The 23,748-nt window shown below is 35.3% G+C and overlaps 3 protein-coding genes across 4 annotated transcripts; 1 reads left to right on the top strand and 2 right to left on the bottom strand.

Annotated features, from left to right (window-relative positions):
* The first annotated feature begins 7,914 nt into the window (after window positions 1-7,914).
* LOC132618916 (SWR1 complex subunit 6) lies at window positions 7,915-11,900 on the top strand. Of its 2 annotated transcripts, XM_060333909.1 has the most exons (5): window positions 7,915-8,161; window positions 9,452-9,554; window positions 10,830-10,933; window positions 11,018-11,224; window positions 11,458-11,900. In XM_060333909.1, the coding sequence occupies exons 1-4, from the start codon at window positions 8,057-8,059 to the stop codon at window positions 11,219-11,221; spliced, it is 516 nt and encodes a 171-aa protein (XP_060189892.1). In that variant the 5' UTR covers window positions 7,915-8,056; the 3' UTR covers window positions 11,222-11,224; window positions 11,458-11,900. The 2 variants fall into 2 exon arrangements, with proteins under 2 accessions (XP_060189892.1, XP_060189891.1); XM_060333908.1 differs by lacking the exon at window positions 11,458-11,900 and having other exon boundaries at window positions 11,018-11,414.
* A 1,565-nt stretch (window positions 11,901-13,465) lies between these two features.
* On the bottom strand, window positions 13,466-16,853 carry LOC132618872 (pathogenesis-related thaumatin-like protein 3.5). Its single transcript, XM_060333874.1, has 3 exons — window positions 16,672-16,853; window positions 15,328-16,048; window positions 13,466-13,815 (listed from the first exon to the last, which is right to left on the bottom strand). The coding sequence occupies exons 1-3, from the start codon at window positions 16,730-16,732 to the stop codon at window positions 13,686-13,688; spliced, it is 912 nt and encodes a 303-aa protein (XP_060189857.1). The 5' UTR covers window positions 16,733-16,853; the 3' UTR covers window positions 13,466-13,685.
* A 4,975-nt stretch (window positions 16,854-21,828) lies between these two features.
* Window positions 21,829-23,279, bottom strand: LOC132618227 (cold shock domain-containing protein 3). The gene has a single exon (XM_060333289.1). The coding sequence runs from the start codon at window positions 23,081-23,083 to the stop codon at window positions 22,055-22,057; it is 1,029 nt and encodes a 342-aa protein (XP_060189272.1). The 5' UTR covers window positions 23,084-23,279; the 3' UTR covers window positions 21,829-22,054.
* Between the last annotated feature and the right edge of the window lie 469 nt (window positions 23,280-23,748).

Here is a 23,748-nt window from a genome sequence, read left to right as displayed (position 1 = left end):
CCAATTATGAGATGGATCATTTCTATCCTTTATTGGTCAGAATTACGCGGTGAAGATTTACAGTGCATTTACTGTGCTTCCAGTATGCTTATTTTGTACATATAGAACTATGAAAGTTAGCTCAGATCTTATACTATGAAATATGAACTGATTCCATTATGGACAAGTTACTGGGGGCATTTAATTATTGGTGACTCTTTAGTTTTTTATTTTCGGAGAGGTGACTCAAGTTTTAATTATTAGGTGGAGGTGACAATTTTCTATTAGTGATTAAGGGGTTTTGAAGTTGCCCAAAAGTTTCTATTTTGACACTTTGACCCTCAACTTTATTTTTAACACTTTGCACTCAAGTTTTATTTTTAACACTTTGACCCACCCCCGACCAGACCCCGCCCCTGCTCCTATGCCCCCAACGCCCCTCCCACACCCCCGGCTCCCCACCCTACCCCTCTGCCAAATTTTTTTTCTTTATTTTTTTTCACCCCCTCCTCCTCCCAACCCCGTAACCCCCACCCCCCAAGAAAATAATTAATTTTTTTATTTTCTTTATTTATTTTTTTCACCCCCCCCCCTCCTCCCCCACCACCCCCCAAAAACGTTTTAAAAGAAGTTTTGATTTTTTCTCACCGGCCTCCACTTCTCCTCCCCCCTTCCCCCACCAAAAAAAAAAGTTTTGATTTTTTTTGTTGTTTTTTCACCAGCCCCCGCTTCTCCTCCCACCCCTCACTACCCCCACCCCCTAAAAAAATTGATTTTTTTAATTTATTTTTTCACACCCCTCGTCCTCCTCCTCCTCGCAACCCTCCCCCCACCCCTCACCAACCCCCTCCCCCCCCCCAAAAAAAAAAAAATTTAAAAAAGTTTTGATTTTTTCTTACCAGCCTCCATTCCTCTTCCCATCCCTCCCCCCCCCCCCACCCCCCCACCCCCCAAAAAAAATTAAAAAAATTGATTTTTTTTCAATTTTTTCACCAGCCCCCTCCTCCTCGCACCCTTCACTACCCCCCCCCCCCCCCCCCCCTTAAAATAGATTTTTTTTTTTAAGTTTTGAAAAGTTTTTCTTTTTGTTTTTTTGCACCCACCACCCCCCACCCTTCCAAAAAAATGTTTGTTTAAAAAAAAAAGTTTTGAAAAGTTTTTTTTTTTTTTTTTGCACCACCCCCTCCCCCACTCAAAAAGAATATTGAAAAGAAGTTTTGATTTTTTTTTGGGGGGGGGGCGGGGGGTTTAGGAAAAGTTTGGATAAAATTCAGGTTGTTGTTGTAGTATGTTTGTAGTGAAATAGATGGTTTTTCTGTTGTTGTCCTGGTATGGTTCAGGGTTTAGGAAAAGATATCCAATAGATGGTTTTTTTGTTCTTGTCCTAGTATTTATCTGGTTTTGTTTATAGAAGATATTCAACGGATTTATAGTTGTTGCGACAAGTTCTACACTTGTGGCAACAAGTAGACAATCTGTTCCAAGAACTACAAATCTGTTGGACATAGCTTCAGTTATTTGGTTGTGTTTGTAGAAAATATCCAACAGATTTGTAGTTGTTGTCCAAGCCGAAATGCTCCATAGTTGTTAATTGTACTGTGTTGTAATAATAGTTATTTGTTGGAACTTTATGACATTTTAATGTTATTCTTTTTTAGAATGGTAATTTCTGTTCTTGATGCTTGTGAACTTGGTTTATATGATATGTTGATCGTGTTCAAATCACAAATGTGTGTATTGTTGTTAATAAATTGCTGAACAGTTTTCAACAAGTAATGAATCTGTAGCAACAGTTCTGTAACTTGTTGGATTTTATCCAACAAGTAACAGGACTTGTTGCAACAACTAGTAACTTGTGTTTTATCCAACTGCTAAAAGATTTCTAGCAAATAAGCAATCTGTTGCAACAACTAACAGGCCTTGTTGCAGAAAGTGAGTAACTTGTTGCGTTTTATTCAACAAGAGTAAGGACTTGTTCAACAACTATGTCATTTGCTGTAACAGATACTACAGTTGTTGCAACAGATATTACACTTGTTGCAACAGATATTACAGTTGTTGCAACGGATGCTACTTGATTGACCCATATTTAGTGATCAACAAAGAGAATCAATAATATTTAGTAATAAACAAAGGAAATCAATAATAAGTAGTGATCAATATATAATACTTAATCAATTTGATGGTATTTTGAGTCAGGAATATGCACTAAATCCAATGATCAGTAGAGTGAATTGATGTGAACTACTTGATTCACCCATATTTAGTGATAAGCAAATGAAATCAACGATATTTAGTGATCAATATATAATACTTAATCAATTTGACAGTATTTTGAGTCAGGAGAGATGATCTACTAAGTCAGTATGCACTAAATCGAATGATTATTATAGTGAATTGATGTGAACTTCTTGATTCACTCATATTTAGTGATAAACAAAGGAAATCAACTATATTTAGTGATCAATGTATAATACTTAATCAATTTGATGTATTTTGAGTCAGGAAAGATGATCTACTAAGTCAATATACACTAAATCGAGTGATCATTAGAGTGAATTGATGTGAACTACTTGATTCATCCATATTTAGTGATAAACAAATGAAATCAACTATATTTAGTGATCAATATATAATACTTAATCAATTTGATAGTATTTTGAGTCAGGAAAGATGATCTACTAAGATGGTATGCACTAAATCGAGTAATTATTAGAGTGAATTGATGTGAACTACTTGATTCACCCATATTTAGTGTTAAACAAATGAAATCAGCGATATATATATATATATATATATATATATATACTAACATCCTTAATGGATTAGATAGTAATTTCATGGATTAGATGGGCAATTCTAAGTGTATTCTTAGAACAGATACTACAATTGCTACAACAGATACTACAGTTGTTGCAACAGATACTACACTTACTACAACAGATACTATAATTGTTACAAAGGATACTACAGTTGTTCCAACAGATACTACAGTTGTTCCAACAGATACTACACTTGCTGCAACAGATATTACACTTGCTGCAACATATACTACTTGGTTCGCCCATATTTAGTGATCAATAAAGGGAATCAGCCATATTTAGTCATAAACAATGGAAATCAACCATATTTAGTGATAAACAATGGAAATCAACCATATTTATTGATCAATATATATACTTAAGCAATTTGATGGTGTTTTGGGTCAGGATAGATGATCAACTAAGTCCAATACGCACTAAACGGAGTGATCATTGGAGTGAATTGATGTGAACTACTTGATTCACCTATCTTTAGTGATAAACAATGGAAATCAACCATATTTATTGATCAATATATATATACTTAAGCAATTTGATGGTGTTTTGGGTCAGGATAGATGATCAACTAAGTCCAATACACACTAAACGGAGTGATCATTGGAGTGGATTGATGTGAACTACTTGATTCACTCATATTTAGTGATAAACAATGGAAATCAACCATATTTAGTGATCAATATATATACTTAAGCAATTTGATGGTGTTTTGGTCAGGATAGATGATCAACTAAGTCCAATATGCACTAAATGGAGTGATCATTGGAGTGAATTGGCGTGAACTACTTAATTCACCTATATTTAGTAATAAACAGTGGAAATCAATCATATTTAGTGATCAATATATATATATATATACTAAAATCATCAGTAATTTGTTGCAACTTCTTCCACAACTGTATGATCTGTTGCAACAGATTAGTAACTTGTTTAAACAACTTAGTTATTTGTTGGAACGGATTAGTAACTTGTTGAAACAGATTAGTTATTTGTTGGAGAGGATTAGTAACTTGTTGAAACAGATTAGTAATTTATCGCAACTTCTTCCACAACTGTACTATCTGTTACAACAGATTAGTAACTTGTTGCAACAGATTAGTTACTTGTTGGAACGGATTGGTAACTTGTTGCAACTTCTTCAACAACTGTATGATCTGTTGCAATCATTTAGGCAACTTGTCTAAACAAATTAGTGACTTGTTTAAATTGATCCATCTGTTGAAACAGATTAGTAACTTGTTGCAACTTCTTCAACAAGTGTATGATCTGTTGCAACAATTAACTCATCTGTTGCGACATATTTTTTAGTTTTTACAATAATTTAAGCAATTGTTTGATTTTTTCCAACAAGGTGAGTAATTTGTTGCAACAACTAAGCAACTAAGCAATTCTACTGTATGCATCTATTGCAACAATTAGTAAGCAAAATAAATAAGTTCATAAATAGAAATTTTTCAACAACCACCTTGTCTCCAAATACCACAACTAATCAAAATAAATAAGTTCATAAACATCATTCACAAATAACATAAAGGACAAAAAAAAACATAAATTGTTCAACAGCCTCCAAATACCACAACTTAAGTAATAATTTGTTCAGCAACTACCTTCTGGGGTGTAGCAGATTTCCTTGATCTACTTCATTTCCATCATCAGTTTCTTCATCTTCTAGTTCTTCTTCACTTTCTTCATTTGTATATACTGCTTCTTGGCTCTGTTCTTCATCTCTTTCTAAGGATTGATTGTCAGTTTGGCTGTCAATTTGACTATATCTTTCCTCAATATTTGCTGGTTCATAAATAAATTGTCTACTTGTTGCAAAAAATGTAGAACTTGTTGCAACAATTACAAATATGTAGGATATCCTCTACAAATTGAACCAAATAACTGAAGTTATGTCCAACAGATTTGTAGTTGTTGCAACAGATATCTACTTGTTACAACAAGTGTAGAACTTGTTGCAACAACTAAAAATCTGTTGGATATCTTCTACAAATAGAACCAAATAACTGAAGTTATGTCCAATAGATTTGTAGTTGTTGCAACAGATTGTCTACTTGTTACAACAAGTGTAGAACTTATTACAACAACTAAAAATCTGTTAGATATCTTCTACAAACAGAAGCAAATAACTGAAACTATGTCCAACAGATTTGTAGTTGTTGCAACAGATTGTCTATTTGTTACAACAAGTGTAGAACTTGTTGCAACAACTAAAAATCTGTTGGATATCTTCTACAAACAGAAGCAAATAACTGAAGCTTATGTCCAACAGACAGATTAGTGAGTCGTTGCAACAGATTGTCTACTTGTTGCAAAAAGTGTAGAATTTGTTGCAACAACTACAAATCTGTTGGTTATCTTCTACAAATAGAACCAGATAAATACCAGGACAAGAACAAAAACATTATCTGTTGAATATATTTTCCTAAACCCTGAACTATACCAGGACAACAACAGAAAAATCATCTATTTCACTACAAACACATAACAACAACAACCTAGATTTTATCCAAACTTTTCCTAAACCCAAAAAAAAAATAATCAAAACTTCCATTCAAGATTTTTTTTTGGAGTGAGGGGAAGGGGGGGGGGGGGGGTTGCAAAAAATCAAAAATAAAAACTTTTCAAAACTTTTTTTTTAAAACAAAATTAATTTTTTTGGGTGGGTGGGTGGGGGAAGTAAGAAACCAAAAAAATAATTCAAAACTTCTTTTCAAGAAAAATCATTTTGTGGGGGGGGGGGGGGGGGGGGGGGGGGATGGGGTGGTGTGCAAAAAAATAAAATTCTTCAAAAAAAAATTTTCAAAATAATTTTTTTTTCTTGAAGGGTGGGGGTGCAAAAAATCAAAAAGAATTTTTTTTCAAAATTTTAAAAAAAATATTTTTTGGCCGGGGGGTGGGGGGTGGGGGGAGGAGGAGGGGGGTAAAAAAACAAATAAAGAAAATTAATTTTTTTTAAAAAAAAAATGGGGGGGAGGAGGAGGAGTGGGGGATGATAAAAAAAATTAAAAACAAAAATTGGGAGGAAGGGGGGGAGGCGAGGGAAGGGTTGGGAGGGGGGGGGGGGTGAAAAAACAAATAAAGAAAATCAAAATTTTAAAAAAAAAATAGGGGGGAAGGGGTGGAAGGAGGAGAAGTGGGGGCTGGTAAAAAAAAATTAATTTTTTTTTTGGGCGGGGGGAGGGGGAGGGTTGGGAGGGGGATGAAAAAACAAATAAAGAAAATCAAAATTAAAAACAAAATTGGGGGGGGGGGCAGGGGGAGGGGTGAGAGGAGGAGAAGGGGGCGGCTGGTGAAAAAGAAAATAAAATACTTTTTTGGTGGGGGGTTGGGGGGAGGAGGGGGTGGCTGGTGAAAAAGCAAATAAAAAATTCAAATTAAAAAAAATGGGGGGGTGGGGTGGGGGTGGGGGCGGCTGGCAAAAAAGAAAATAAAATAAATTAAAAAAAAAAATTGGTAGGGGGGAGGGGTGGGAGGAGGAGAAGGGGGCGGCTGGTTAAAAAGAAAATAAAAAAAATTAAAAAAAAAATCAAAATTTGTTTTGGTTGGGGGGGAGGGGTGGGAGGACGAGGGGGGTTGGCTGGTGAAAAAGGAAATAAAAAATTCAAAACTTTAAAAAAAAAATTGGGGGGGGGGGGGGGGGAGGAGGAGGAGAAGGGGGTTGGTGTGTTTTTTAGATTAAGTTGGGGTCTTTTTATATTTTGTAAAAGATTAAGAAGTTTGAAAAAATACATTTTGGACCCCAATTTTCTTAATCCCAAATTTAATTGGGTTTTTCTTTCAAGTGGTCCCCATGAGTCACCTATACTAATTTCACAACTAAAAGGTCACCTATAGCTAATTCTTCCAAAGTTACTGATTATTGTTGTTTATCAAAATTTTCATTTTTTGTCTTAGCCTCTCCTAGAGTTTTGAAGTAGTTCAACTGCAAACAACTGTGCACACTTTTTCTTTCAACTGATAAGTTGGTAGTTTAGCAAGTGTTATGAAAGATAACAATGTACAAGTAGCTGGGGTCGGCATGAGATATTGTTCTTGATTAGTGGTCTTTCTTTTCTTACTGTTTTTCTTGGTGAGTAGTTATTCGTCACATGTACCTGATTTGATTAGTGGTCTTTCTTTTCTTACTATTTTTCTTGGTGAGTAGTTATTCGTCACATGTACTTGATGTGAGGTAGCAGGTATCCGGTGGAGTAGTTGAGGCGCGCAAGCTAGCAGGACATCCCGTTATATAAAAAGAAAGAAGAACCCTATCTTTTGTTCCTAAACTGCAACTCCTATTGTTAGTTGTCTATATATATCTGGGATTGGATATTGAATCAGCTCAAGCTAACAAAAAGAAAAGCAAAGGACTAAGCTACTTTTTCCTTAAATTTTAACATGTTAAACATTTCAAATACTAAGCTACTATTTAATTTGTATTTTTCCTTAAATTTTTATTACACATCAATTTATTTTTTATTTATATAATTTTCAGAACATTTCCTGTCTCTAAATTTAGTGAGTAAATATCTCAAAAGCTCACTTAACTATGAGAAATTATATAGCAAAGTCATTCAACTTTGTTTTATATCAATAAAATCACTCAACTAAAGGTAGTTCTCTTAGAAAGTCACTCAATTTTGTTTTCAAACTCAACAGTCACTCAACTATTGGTATGTCACTTAGAAAGTCACCTATTTAAGTACTATTTTTTTTAATTAAATTTTACTGACATGGAATTTATATTTAAAGCCAAATTTTTAAGAAATAAAAAGATAGTCGTTTTATTGACCCACTCCACTTGACCCGACCCGCAAAAAAATATATTGACATAATAAGATTTTGCTACATAATTTCTCATAATTGAGTGAACTCTTGAGATATTTACTCTAAATTTAATCAAACTTGTAGTTCTTTGTTTAAAAGGACTATTAAAGTTGAAGATAATTTGATAACAAGAGTTTTTAACTTTTAATGAACAATAAAACTAAGTTGGAAAAAACCAACAAACAATAAAACAAAGTTAAGGGAAGAGCGATACAATTTTACATAGTTTAGGGTCTCGTAAGTGAGTTCCTGAAAATATAGGGGCTCAACAGAACTCAACGTCAGTATTAGTTTCTCTCATTTCGGAAAATTAAGTGCTTTTAAGCCCCCCAAATTCTCTTCCTTTCAATCTTCTTCTCACTTTGTTTCCCCATTGTAACAGTGCCTAAGTTTAACTCAGATTTTGGTATTAAAATCAGGAAAGTGAAGAAAAAAATTAATATCGAATGGATGAAGAAATGTCAAATTCAGCACGGCGACTGTCTCTACGAACACGTAAAATTGCTCCAAAAATGGCTGCTGCTCTAGCCAGTTCTGATAATAGAACTCAGGTACTACTATTCTAATATACCTCATGTTTTTTTTTTTCCAATTTATTATAAAGTGTTTTGCATTTATACAGCTTTTGAAAAATATTAGGGCAATAGACAATATCGTAGGGGCGGAGCCAGCTTCAGCGGAAAATTACACTGTTTATATAGTAAATGTTTAATCCTTTTGTGTGTTACTTCTTTATATTTTGAACCCCCTTATTGAAAATCTTGGCTCCGCCATACCTGAGGGAAAGCATTATACATTATGTATCAACCTTGTATAAAGTGTATAAAGGGTGGTTATGCACAAATATGGACTAAATTGGCCGTTTATAGCCCATCGCGTAAATTTTTTCAAAAATAGACATAGAGCATGTTTTTCCCTTTTGTATATCCTGTTAGTTTAATTAGTTCCTGGATGGATAAAATTACGCTCTATGTCTACTGGGAGAAAATATTTACATGCTTCAGCCCATATTTTGAGTTTGTTACCCGGTTTAGTCCATATTTATGTATAAACACTTTTTATACTCTTTTATACAAGGTTGATACATTATGTTCAATGTTGTTCCCCCAACGTATAATGTTGTATAATATTGTATATTGGGCTATGTGGCGTAATGGTTTATGTTGGGCTGTATATTTTTGAAAATTGCCCTATTCTAAATACCTTATGTTTTCAACCAAATTTTGATTTTATTTTTCAAGTTTTGCGTTTATCATTGTGGATATTGCTAGTTTAATTAGTTCGTGGATGGAAAATCACAGTCAAATACTATTCGGCCATCTAGTTTACAAAATATGTACACAGTGTATGGGTAGCGTATAAAGTATACTCTCTCTGTCCCAACTTATGTGATACTTTTCGTGTCCCAAGATTCAAACCGCGTGTACTTTGACCAACATTTTAAGATGTATTTTTTCACCAAATTGATATGGGAAAACTTGCAACTTATAGTACTTTTTATGTAGTTTTCAAATATGTAAATTTTAATCTAAAAATATTGAGTTAATCTAATCCAATTGAATTTCAAAGTTTAGTCAAATTGACTCTCGAAAAGCGAAAAGTATCACATAAATTGGGACGGAGGGAGTCTAAATATAATATACTATGCATACCTATACACAACATATTCATACTTATACATATAATATACATACCTAGACATATAATACACTACATGTACAGCGGCAGTGTATAGATAGTGCATAATTCGGCCATGTTTGGTAAACTAGATGGCCGAAGGGTACATTTAGGTAAGTTTCCCAATTAAATCTATTTATTTGGTTTTTTCGTTGTTCGAGTAGGCTATGCTGGCACGGCTTGATGCTTTGGAAAGTGATAATGCAGTAGCGGAACCACAACTACTTGATGATGATGATGAAGCTTCTCTTGACGATGAGGATCAAGGTTTGTTGTTTTCTTATTTCCTATCATTTTGCTCCTTGTATGTTCATAAATGTGTTAACTATGTGAACACTTTACTGCTTCCACAAGTTTTAGCTTGTTTGGAGTTGAAATTGTTCTTTGGTTGTGATGCATTTCTTCTCTGCACATTCCTTCTGAGTTTCCCATAACATAGTACCAAATTTGGATAAAGGAGGAAGATTGTGGTAAATTAATTGTGGGAGTAAATAGTCTATGTATGATGAATTCCTCTTAATATTGAATTCATTGGTTGGGAATGTGCTCATCTAGGCATGTGTTACATCGAATAAAATTGGCCTGAATATGGCGGAAATGATACAAAGTGTTCATATAGCTGATTCCACTAGGCATAGGTTTGATCGATTCCAGGAGTTCTTCCAATTCCTTCCGCTTAAACGTACTCGACACGGTTATAAGGTTATAGAAATAGAAGCCTGTCATATAGGCAAGCATTATATATTGGATAATTGATAAGAAGATAGATCTTTCACCAACACTCTGCAGGGAATCTATTTACAGGATTTAGTTGTTTCATGTTGCTTTATAAGGGCTGATATGAACGTATGGACTTGTATATTGTGTATTTTTTATTGTACATTCACAGGCTATAGTTGATTCATATTGCTCAACAATGAGTGTTTGTTTCCATAGCTTGTTGACATTCACGCAGGTCCAATAATTCACTTGCATTATCTTGATTGAAGATCATCCTGTATCTCACTACATATATGAGTGAGAGACAATGGAACAAAGCAAATTTTAATGGGATTTAATGTTCTTATTGTGTCTGTGGACTTAGTACTTACCCAGAAAACCATTGCTGTTAGAAAAAGATGCAAATGTTTTGTGGGATGGATTCTCTTCTTGTGTCCGTGAGCTTAGTTTTCTACCCAGAAAATGATTTACTAATAGGTTCTATAGAAAAGTTAACAACCACTGGACAATAGGAAAACAAAGGAACAGTGGAAGAAAAAAGGGAAAGAATATAATTTTATTGTATTATCTTCATTTGCAGGATCTATCACTTAAGTTTAGTTCAGAAAATATGGCCCGGAATCAGGGGTACAATAACATTAGTTTCATATTGACCATCTTTATCTCGCTATCCTCATCTTCTTTTCTCTTTCATCCTTCAGCATACTTCTTTTTGTAAACCTTCTCTTCCAGTCTTTAAGATAACAGTTTATATGGTTCTATTCCTTTCTTCTCTTATGTCCTGTCTGACTTCTCGGTTCAATTTATTTAATTTTATTCCAGTGTCCCATAAGAAGTACCCAAAAGGCACAAAACGGAAAACACGCCAAGCTAAAGCACTTGAAAATAAGAGAGCCCCCAAATCATTCCTTGAGCTCGTGAATGAGGTATAGGTTTCTCCAAGACTAATAGGTGTTTTTTCTCTCTACTTGAATGACATAAATTAACCTCTCACCGTATTACTTGTGAAGGCAAACCTGGAGTCCTTGCCACCACATGTGCCAACCTATTTAAGAGCAGCAGTGGGACCACCAAGTTCCACCTCTCGTCGTCATTTCTGCACGGTTTGTGGTTTCTCCTCAACCTATACATGTGTGCAGTGTGGGATGCGCTTCTGCTCAATCAAATGCAAGACTATTCACACTGAAACTCGGTGCTTGAAATTTGTTGCTTGATTGGTGAGAGTTGTAACCTAAATATATTGGATGACCTGTAGCATTTGCTAGTTTCATGTTTATATAGCTTATGTACATATTCAAGTACTCTGAGTAATGTCTCACTTTTGAATTATTGGACTTTGTCCTTTTCTTTGGTGCACATTGCTTGTTACTCAAGCTCCTAGAATTTCCATCTATTATTAGTGCCTGATATTGGAATCTATAATTCACTCACTCTTCTACAATATATTCAGGAAAGAGGTGATGTTTTGTTCAGCTTTTAATAGGTGATGTCTCTGCCGAGATCTACAAATGTTTGAATGGAGATAGAATCTTAAGTGACTCGTCGAAAGAAGAAAAAGGAGAAAGATGTCATCTTAAGTGCAATTTGGCCATTCTTTTCAGCTTTTGATATGCGTGCATCTACAAATATCAAGAATTATTTGAAAATTACTTTCACAGTTAGTAGGCAAGCAAAGTAACCAGAAATTTGCATGTTGGCTTGGGGCAATAAAAGCTTCTAGATATGTGGGTAGTCTATCTATGCAGAGTTTGCCACTTCTCAATCAAGCTTGCCAAAGAGCTCTCTTTGCTTTGAGTTTTTGCATACTTCATAATTTTGTTTTTCTGTTCTTAAAACAGGCCTTTACTTACCTTTTGACGGTGTGTTAATTTGCCTTCCCCTATATGCTTTCGCTTCTCTTAGCTCATTGTTCTGTTAAATATTCCAATATTTCCGCGGGAAATGGAGATAGACGGGGAGGGTACATCAAACCTTAATATGGTTAGTCATTGCCTTTTTGATTGTCTTTCATCCTTGAGGCCATTGTGCTTCATCCTTTAATGCATTTATTCATTTGCTCTTATTACTGCAGCAGGCAAGGTATAAACTTGCATCTCTATATGTTGCTGCCAATAATTTTTTAATAGTGTCAAATCAGGTAGGCATGCACTCAAGGGTCTGACTTTGGTGGTCAATGGAGTGGGTTGAGAACCATTGAGGTCTCAGGTTCACTTTCTAGCGGAGGAAAAAACACTAGGTGATTTATTTCCATCTGTCTAAGCCTTGGGAATAGAGTTACCCAGTACTTGTGCAAGTGCTAGTGAGAGATGACAGGCACCTTATGAAATTAGCCGAGGGGCATGCAAATTGGTCTGACCACCATGGCTATAACTTATAATAAAAAAAATAAGGTAGACAGGCATACAAAGTTAAGCAGTATTGAGAATCCTCCGAGTTTAAAGGAGCTCAAGGAAGTACATTTCAATGGTCCTCCATTGTTGAGAGGTGAACTTGGTGAAGCTTAACACCATTTTACTGATTTTCCAGTTGTTTGACTATGGATTTAAGACATGTGTAGTGTTATGACTGCTTATTGCCTACTAGAAGAAGCAAAGGCATGACAAAGTTGCTTAGGCATTATCTACAGAAACATAGCAACTTGACTTAATACTAGGCGTTTCAATCTTGGACAAATGCCATTCTAGATGTAGCTGTTTTGTCTTGTTTTCCCGTCTCTTTTCATCTTATATCTAGTAAAGCACTGTCCAAAGACCCTGCATACACCTTACATGACAGAAACACAAGTCTACTTCAGGACATTATAGCTATCCTTTGTACATAGAAGTGATCAATATTTCTTTATGCTTGTTCCTGAAGTATAACGCAATCCATTTGTTCTTAAATAGCTTCTATCAAAAGGACTTCTACATCAGGTGGTGAATCCTAAGTGTAACTTACGGATTCACGGGAATTTAGTAACTTTTGCCTATACACACACACACACACACACATATATATATATATATATATATATATATATATATATATATATATATATATATATATATATATATTAACTTGAGATCATGTAGAAACTCAACAACAAAACAACAATATACCCAGTGTAATCTCACAAATAGGGTCTAGGGAGGGTAAGATGTACGCAGACCTTACCTCTACTTTTGTGGGGCAGAGAGGCTGTTTTCGAAAGACAAATCATGTAAAAACTCATAAACTTTAAATTCAGGATCCTCTGCATCCTTGATATATGTCTTGTTAGAAGATATTGATACCCTGGGACCTGAGTTTATAAGGGTCCACTCATCGCAAGTCAAAAAAACGAGTAAGTTATGATCCTATTAAAGAATTTTTACACGATTAAATAGGTCACTTGTTTTATAATAAGTGATATCGGTAACATGAAAAATAAGAACATGTAAAAATATACTGATAATGTAAAATTCTTTACATTGCCAATGTATATAACTTAAATCTTACTTATATTAAAACTGATTTCAGTAGCAAAAAAAGGACTATGTATCTACAATTATGCTACGTCTACTTCTTTGTTCTAAATGGCTTGCAATTCTTCCCCAATCTCTTTGGCATTTTTTTTTTTTATTAAAGAAATTGCCTCATCATAAGGATTACAATTTTGCAACTCTCCCAAAACTCCAAAAGTGGCAACTGCCTTAAATGCTAAACTGCTGCTAAAATAGTGATTATCAAGCTTGTTAAAAATGGTAATGGCGTATTGATCAAAACACCATGGCTCGTGGCCAATGAGCCGTCACCAGCACCAGCATACGATTCTCCAGATGATTTCTGGCTGCAGCATTAAACCATAATTATAAGACAAAATGATCATTTATCAAGCAACAAAGAAAGTACTAATTTTGATATGTATTGAATAATGAATAGTAACTCTCTTTATAAAAGCTAATGTGTCCCACTTATTGAACAGAGTTCTAAGGTCGGTCTATGACCCCTGGATGCCGGAAGCATTCTCGGGCGATCTAGTAGTTCCCACGGGGTTGGAATGATGGGAGTTAGTTCATGAATTTCCTTCATTTTCGTATATATATTAACTTTTGAATCCACTTGTAATGGTAAAGATACTTCAAAAATTGCTTTAGGTTATAAGTTCGAATTTTTTAATAATATTGTTAAATTTCTGGCTCCGCCACTGATGATGTATGTCACTCTTAAGCATAGGCAAATTTATGTATAAAATTTGGGTCACGTGAACACATGGTCACTCGACTAAACTCGATATATTATGTGTATAATTCTGAAAATATATCTAATATTAATCGAAGGAACACATGGTCAAACCAGGCCGAGTCAAGCACTGGTTAAGGGCTATGTTTATTTCCTCAAGGTCTCGGGATCGAACCCGAGCTCCAGCACATTTTGTGGTTAATTTTCTAAATCAGCCTTTTAACTTTCCTTTTTATATTATTCTAAATCCTTTTTCTTCTATAATTCGGATTACCCAAAAGTAAAAAACGTTTTTCTTTTTTATATTACATCTAATGAATTTTTTTCCCTTTATTTCTAATTACCCAAGCTCCAAAAGGAAAAAGAAATAAAAAAAAAACCCATTGGCGCTAAGCAGCAACGAACCAAAGGCAAAAGAAATAAAAAAAAACTCATAGCAAATGGTGAACCAATCCTCTTAAAATCCTGGATTCGCCTCTGCTTAAGCATCTGCCGAGTCCAGCCTATCAGTCTAATACAAAACTAAGTAATCTTTTAGCGAGTTCAGTGGTATATTTTGCATCCTTTTGATTGTATTTACTGACAGAAAATTTCTGATCTGAATCTATAGACAAAATATATTGAACAATAGATGTTGGTAGGGCAACAGAAAGAGTTGGGTAATTTATTTATTTTTTTTAAAAAAAGTTGGGGGTAGGGGAAGGGGAAATGGCAAAGGAGCTTACAAGGTGAGAAATCGAACTCCTCACCAACAAGGTGAAAGTTCATGTAATCAACCAACCGAGCTACTAATATTTCGCATAAGTTGGTTAATTCAGTTGAAAAATATTTTCTTAAAAGGCTGTGAGAGAGAATGCCACTTTAATTAAAGGAGAAAAACAGAAACTGAAGACAACACTAGAGGCGAATCTAAAATATATTTTACAGATTCGGCTTAACCTAATAATTTTGACCCGAACTGTATTTGTATTAAGAAATTCACTATATATACATAAATAATCTATCTTAAACCCAATAAATAAAAAAGATTGTGAAATTTAAAATCCATAAGCATAAAATCCTTCATCCACCTCTAGACACGACAAGTTAAGCAAACAGTGGAAACAAGTTTGTCACATACCTAGAAGGAGGGCAAAAGGTGATAACATAATCTGCCGATCCACAAGTGAACGTGCTGGTGCCATCATCATAAGCATAGCTATACGATCGCGGACATGCACTCTTGAAAAACTCCGAGTAATCCGTTGGCTTACAAGTATCAGGCGTCGCGTATGGGCCACTACAACAATATCTCGGATCCCCAAACGCTTCACAAGCGCTCTTACATCCCACACACTCACCACCACCACCACCACTACTACTACTACTAGGACTATTCATCATCATCTTTAGCTCTTTCGGGCACGACCCGTTGAGATCCACAACACAACCTGTTGTTGAACAGTTTCCAACTCTGGTCCCGCCTTGTGGACTCACAAGCATAGGCAAGTTATAACCGTCCACGAGACTAACATCATAGAAATCGAGCCCTCCTGCACCATTCAGTGTGAACTCCGCCAGAGTAGCTGGCGGAGCAGCTCCTCCTCCGGAACATTCCAGTGTTCCGGAGCCACAATCGCCGGTTGCACAAGTGAATTTACCCATGGAAGTATCTTCCGAACAAAAAGTGCGGCCCCATAAACGACCCGACCATCCCGTTGGAACGGGAACGGGAAGAGATTGGCCAGGATTTAGCATGAATCCTGTTGGGGCAAGTTGGGCTGTGCCTGCACCTGATAATATCCCTGGCCATACTTTATAATTGCACTGATTTACTAATGTAAACGTCGTTGATAAGATCCCTGTTTCATCACCAAAAAACAAAAGAACAAACTCATAAGTACTAGTCAATCAATCAATTACGTCTCAATCTTATATTAATCGACATCAATCACATGTATCATCGGAGCTTGAGTACAATATAGAGGTTCATGGTCAGAGGCGGTTCCAGAATTTTAACTTTTATGATTCTTAGCATTATACTCATATTCAAATCTAATATTTCTTAATATATTAGTAGATTCTTACATATGTATCGATCCTCCATCAAAAGTTGTAGGTTCAGATGAAATCGTAGCTTTCACGGTTCCCAAATATTAAGAAATTTACTAAATATTTATAAACGATTGACTGTGAATTCAGCTATTATTTGTATATTAATTTGAGATCTTCTGTATCCAAAGCCGCTGATCATATGTATATATTTACTTATGTTCTATGAAAATTCAGAATCAGAATAGACGAATCCCACACAAAGACATCCAAAATTTAAACTTGATCAATTCAACCTTTAACATTCTTACTTTCTTAGTACTGAATCATTGAAACTCTGAAATTATGGATTCTGAATTAGCCACAAATAACATACCTCAAAAATTTACTGAAAAAACTAGACGTAAAACAAATAACAGAAGTAAAAAGTCACCTGAAATTAGAAAGATGAAGCATAAGGAAAAGAGGGCAAGAGAAACTTGAGCTTTCACCATTGTATGTGTTTCTCTAAATTGGTTTGAAGGGAAAAGAAAAAAAAAAGTGAAGAACTGAAAACAAGAAGGTAATGCGGGCACGGAAAAGAATGTGAAAAAAACTAAAAAGACAAGTTTGATAACGAGAATGTAAGATGCTATTCCTACATGAAAAACAAAAAAAAAGTGGAAAAAAAAGGAAGGAAAGAAACAGAAATGATATTTATAGAAACTATTTTGGAAGGACATTCAGAAAAAACGCGGCCAATAGTATTGTTGCTAGGAGACAATAGGAGAGGTAATGTTATTCCCTTATTAGTAGTCCCAATTTATATATGGTAGATTTGAAGTACTACCTAGTATAACTTGTACAAATTACTAAAAATATGCTAAAAATATGTCCCATATTACTTGTTCATTTACAAAGTAAGATAAAATTAATTAAATATTTTTCATCTAGTCTTAATATTAAATGTTCTTAAAAATAGTTAATATTGATTAGTGCGTATTTATTAGAGAGAGATAAGGGTGCGTGCAAAGAGGAAAGTGAATAAGTAATATGAGACGGAGGGAGTAAAACATTTTTTCTTTTACCGCAACCTTTTCACAACCTTTTAAATATTTAAATTATGGATTGTTATGACTTTATACTCCTTTTTTTAGATTTGCTTGTCCTACTTTTTCTTTAGGTCTGTTTAAAAAAGAATGTCTATTTCCTTTTTTGAAAACTCTTTAATTTCAACTTTACATATGACACATCTACGACCACAAGATTAAAGCGTATTTTGGTATATTTTATACTCTCTCTGCCCCAAAAAGATTATCTTAGTTCCGAGTACGAGAGTCAAATTAACTAATGTTCGGTGTGAGTGAATTAGGACATAGAATCTTTATTTTTTTAAAAATAAAATTTACATATTTAGAAACTACATAAAAAGTACAAAAGTTAACAATTGAAAACATTTAGAAAGGCTTTGAAAAATTATGGTCAAAGAAAATATCCTTTTACTGTCCAAACAGTGACTAGGACACTCTTTTGGGATGGGGAGTATATCTTTAATTTCGGACCACAAAATTCAGAAGTCTTCTTTACTTTCTTAAATTTTATGTCAAATTAAAACTAGACAAATAAATTAAAATAGAGAGAGTAGTACTTTTTATGTACCAAACACCTTAAGTTCAAGAACTTATTTGGGCAATGAATAGGTCATGATGAACTTAATTATCACATTCTATTGTGATGCATAATGAACAACACGTACGATATACTTTTTCTGTCTCAATTTAAGTGTCTTAATTTGACCTGATACGGAGTTTAAGAAATAAAAGGTTGACTTTTATATCTTGTGATCTTAAATTAAAGATGTGTGTAGTTCTTTACATCTTGTGGTCTTAAATTTACCACGTGGAATGTTGAAATTGAAAAACTTACTAAGGGCCAGTTTGTCCATAGAAACCAAAAAAAAAATCATTTTTTTGGAATTTTAGAATTAGAGTTGGAGTTGTGTTTGGCCATAGTTTTTGAAATTGTAGTTTTTGGTGAAATGTAGTTGTAAAAAAGTGGAAAAAGTGAATTTTTTTGAAAAACAAGTTTTTCTTGTTTTTGGAATTCCGGAATACAACTTCAAGTTGTATTTGGAATTTTCATGACCAAACGCTGATTCCGAAAAAAAGTGAAAAAAAATTCCGGAATAAAGTGAATAATTCTTATGGTCAAACGCCTACTAAGATTATAGAAAGTGGTACTCTTTTTGGTACAAACCAAAAAAAAAAAAGTCAAATTCCAGGGAAGTTTTAAAACGGCTAACTACACAAATATTTATAAGTTTTGGCTATTGCCATAAATAGGCATCGCAAGACCAGCTCTTCCCCCGGTTAAATTTAACAGCCCAATAGGCTCTCAAAGTGCAAGGCAACTAGTTTTTGCACGGATTATCCTTCAAACGTACAGGTCTTTAATTTTTGTACCTCATATATGTGGTCTTTAATTTTTATCCCTGCTTATTTAATAAAAAATCTAGACCTGCTTTATTCAGCGTAATTTCTGTTACATTTTTATAATCGGAAATTGAATTTTTGTCTCGCTCGGCATAAATTCTGTAGGAATTAAATTATGCGGCATAACTTTTGTAGTATTTTTCAGATTATGTAGAGTGTTGAAAGTTTTGCCTTGTCCGGTATAATTTGTGTGGTTATGATTCATATGCCGAAGTTAAACATAAAATATGTCGAGCGAAATCTAAAATTATGTCATTTTTTAGATTATGTTGAATGTTGAAAGTATACCTTGTTGGGCATAATTTGTGCGGATGTTATGATACATATGCCAAAATTAAATATGTCAAGCGAAATCTAAATTATGCCGCGCCAAAAAATGTTGAAAGGCCAAAAATTAAAAACCACAAATTTGAGGGCCAAAATTAAAAACTATCCTGAAATAGGAACATTTGTGCGAATGACCTGCATGGCAACTGGCTAGGCCCACTATTTGCTGGTTCTTCTCTTATCCGGCGAAATTGCACAAGCATAAATGTTAGTTATATGATTTAGTAGCACCCAAAAATGTGGCCTAGCAGGTGCTTGAGAGCCTGAGACATTGGACAGGCATGAATGCCAACATGATTTAGGGGCACCCAAAAATGTAGCCTACCGTGAACGAAATCTCATTTGACTGCTATGGTGAGCAAAGTCACCTAGAATTTGTGTTGATAGAAAAGTAACATGTATTCAATTAAATAGTTGAAATACGAATCTATCGGAAACAGCCTCTCTGCCCCAAAAAGATTAGAGTAAGATCTGCATATATCTTATCATTCCCGCACTCCATTTGTGAGAATACACTAGCCATGTTGTTGTTTAGTTGAAATACCAAATAGTGTTTCGGTGCGCAGTAGTTCATCATTGATGGCCACCTATAAGTAGCTGTTCGACACACAGGACATAGAGGCTGTAGAAGTACGCTATAGCAGGCTACTCTATCAGCTATCACAGTCGCCAAAAAAAAGGGTTTAAATATGAAGCCAAACAAATTTATTCTTGCCCACAGCCTAGCCTACCTTGCATAATGCATATGTAATCCACAAAGTTCCTTTTAGCTCCGTCATAAGCAAGATCCTTTTTGTTTCCTTTTACGAGTGCTTTTAACTCCTATAACTTTTAACAAATAAACAAAACCCATATGAAACTGTAGGCTATGATTGAGTTTCTGATATTGATACCTCCACATCAAAATATATGCCAAAACTTGGGTCAGACAATTCGTTGGAAATTCAGTCTGAGGAAAATGCTAAAGGGCCCAAGAGTTCTCAATCAAGAGGGCATTCAGAGGGTAGCTTAAAACACAAACTTGATCTACTAAAGTCTGGTCTACTGCTAATCTTCTCATTTTCTTTATTTACTTGAAAGTATGATCAGGATTAATTTGTAGCTCTACTTGATTTCTCAACCCTTTACCAACATGGCATGAAACTTTCAAAATAAGGGGGATAAAAAGCCAACACTAGTTATGCACTTATGCTATTGCTCAATAGGTACTACTCACAACATATTTTGTATAAAACTTCACTTTCGTATAATACTCAGTTGTTAAGTAAAGCCCCACTTCTGGAGGACTAGGACCAGAAAACAAACTGAATCAGCACGACACTGCATGTTTACACCAACTGTTATCTACAAGAGACAATCAATTCATTTACACCATTCCTACCAGCCAACAATATTCGACTTTCGTCTAAACACACTAGTATGGAGGAATCTAGGATCCACCTCGTTCTCTGACTCCACAGTGAGGTGCAAATATTCATTCAAGACAGAGACAGAAGGCTTCCTTGGGCCGCCAGAGACCAGAGTCATGATAAATTAATGAAGGCGGCAAAAACTCAAGATAACTTGGGAGTTTCTCCGAGATAGCAAACACTTCACATTTCATTTTTGACTTAGTGGGGGAAGCAAATCTTCATCTAGACCTTGATAAAATTGATGATGTTAACACCAGCATTTACAAGTTCATAGTCATTCTTTAAAATTTTAATAGCTGAACAGATCCAAATACTAGTCCTCAACACTATTATTTTCTAAAACCCTAAGCATAAACACTAATCTTATTCATAATCCACATCAAGCATCAACTATACAGGGTCATATATATATTTAAGTTCAAATAAACAGCCTAAACACACTTATGCAAAGTCATTCATGGTCCGAGACAGCCCAGGCAACAAAAGCACCACACAACCACCCTTAAGATGCATTCAGAAGTTAGAATTCCCGCACTCGTCCCTTTACTTAGAGGATCACTTCAAGTATCACTTAGTTTTATGAACCATCACCTTAAGAAGAAAAATAAAGTAAACTGGCCTTACTAATATTGGCAACTGGCAAAAACAATTTTTTGTGCAAACTTTACACTGATATTCAAGCTTCGATACCGTATCACAAAATATGGCACCATCACTACCATATTTAGCGAGACCAAAAGATTCAACAATACCAAGAATGTTCACGCAACTTCGGTCCATATTTAGAGTCTGAGGTTCAGTATCATCTCTAACTAAATGCAAGGAAAACTAAAGCTAGTACAAGCAGCAAAACAAAGCAACCCATAGGCCATATAGATCTCCTAACTTAACAGCAACTGGTGACTTAAACATACCTCTAAACCTAGGGGCGGAGCCAAGTAGGGCCAAGGGGGTTTATCTGAACCCCTTTGGGCGGAAAGTTACATTTTATATATAAGGTTAAAATTATATTTTTTGTATATATAGTAGATGTATCCCCTTGGCCTCTTCATGTATTTTTGAACCACCACTGCCTAAACCCAATCAATGACCAATCTCTCCCCGTGATTAAGCAGCTGAAAGTCTACCAGAGGACTATGGTCCTCTACCATCACTTGATGGGCACCAGGCATTCTCAAACCCACACAGACATAAAGCATACATACACAAAATCACTACAACTGAAAAAGTGAAACATCTCGGACATGCGTTCAAAAGCAGCTAAATTTGCACAACTTTTAACATGAATCAAAATGCAGAGCATTAACATCAAAGAAGTAAAACATTAACAGGCACAAAACAATAATCCAGAGCGAACTTTACTCCTGAGAAACCCAAAAATAGCAAAAACGGGCCAAACTCTTTATATATATATATTTGTATAACCAACCAAAAAAATCAAAACTTTCCATCACATGAACAGTTTATAGCAATATCTCAACAACTAATTAGTCTTATCCTAAAAGCTACCAATCCATGTTATGTAGGAATATAAAAGGACTAAAAAAAAAAAAAAAAAACACATCAAATTGTCCATATTAAAATACTCCTAAATAATAAGACTTTCTCACTTCACAGCTGGACTAGTGCATTCCCTAGCAAAATGGCCACCTTCTCCACAGTTGTAACACTTGCCACTACCAGCACCACCAGATCTTCCAAACCTGTCACCACCACCACCACCGAATCTCCCAAAATTGCCACCACCGCCACTCTCGCGTGAACAGTCCCTTGCCAAGTGCCCCGGCAATCCACAATTATAACAACCCCCATTACCACCACCACCACCACGTCTCTCACTTGGACAATCTCGAGCCATGTGCCCAAACCCACCACAATTATAACAACCACCACCACCACCAGCATTACGATCACCAACAACCCCACCAATACGGTCACAATCCCTAGCTACATGCCCCGTCATCCCACAAGTATAACACGCACCTCCACCACCACCCCCAACATTACGATCACCACCAACAACACCACTAATACGCTCACGATCACATTCCCTAGCTATATGCCCCGTCATCCCACAAGTATAACACGCACCACCACCACCACCACCACCAACATTACGATCACCACCAATACGATCACGATCACATTCCCTAGCTACATGACCCGTCACTCCACACGTGTAACACGCACCACCACCACCACCATTACTTTTACGATCACCACCACCACTACGATCACAATCCCTAGCCATATGCCCCGTCATCCCACACGTATAACACGCCCCCCCACCACCACCATTACGATCACCATCACAATCCCTAGCCACGTGTCCAATCCTCCCACAATTATAACACTTACTCCCATTCCCACTAACCTTAACCCTAACCCTAGCACCAACGTTACCGTCAAGAGATTCACCGTTAGGACCGGTAACATCAACGGCCTGATACTTATCACCGTTACCAGTTACAGTAAACTCAACTTTTTGACCTTCATATAATGAACGAAAACCATCAGATTTAATCTCAGATTGATGAACAAATACATCTTCAGTTCCATTATCAGGTTTAATGAAACCGTAACCTTTTTGGTTACTAAAACGGGAAACAATCCCTGTTAATCGAGTTGTTGCCATTGATGAACAAGATGATTTTTTTATTTTATTTTTGGTGCCCTAATTCTTTGAAAAAGCTACTAAGTAAATTTGGTTTTTATGATAGGGAGTATATATAGGTTAATTTGTTAAAGCCTAATTGTGTTAGGGCTTAATCGGATCCCTGATTTTAGATGGGTTTGGTTCTATTTTTTTGGTAGTTGAGGATAAAGGCCGAAAAAGGAAGAAAAAAAAGAAGCAATTTAAGCCCGGGTCCACAACCAAAATGCCCCAAAAAAAAACATTTTGAACCAAAATACCCCAACAAAAAAAAGAGTTACCAAAGTACCGATAGCACAGTAAAATACTGCGCTATAGCACTAACGGAGACGGAGCCGTTAAGTGCTATAGCGCAGTATTTTACTGCATTATAGAAAAAAAAAAATTTGGTACTTCTATAACGCAGTAAAATACTGCGTTATAGAAGTACCAAATTTTTTTTTTTGTATAACGCAGTAAAATACTGCGTTATATAAACAGTACAAAAAACAAAATTGGCCAACTTTATTTTTTGCAACACTTAGTGTTATTTTCCATACTTTGACCAATAATTAGTCAGTGTGTCAAGATTCCGAAACGTCAATATTTTATATAGAACCTGATATTTTTTTCTGCGTACAATAATGTAGGTCCAATACATCAAGGAT

The sequence above is a fragment of the Lycium barbarum genome, chromosome 11 (assembly GCF_019175385.1).
Source record: "Lycium barbarum isolate Lr01 chromosome 11, ASM1917538v2, whole genome shotgun sequence".
NCBI classification, from domain to species: Eukaryota; Viridiplantae; Streptophyta; class Magnoliopsida; order Solanales; family Solanaceae; genus Lycium; species Lycium barbarum.
Note: the sequence above shows the minus strand (reverse complement) of the source record. Positions and strands in the feature narration are given on the sequence as shown.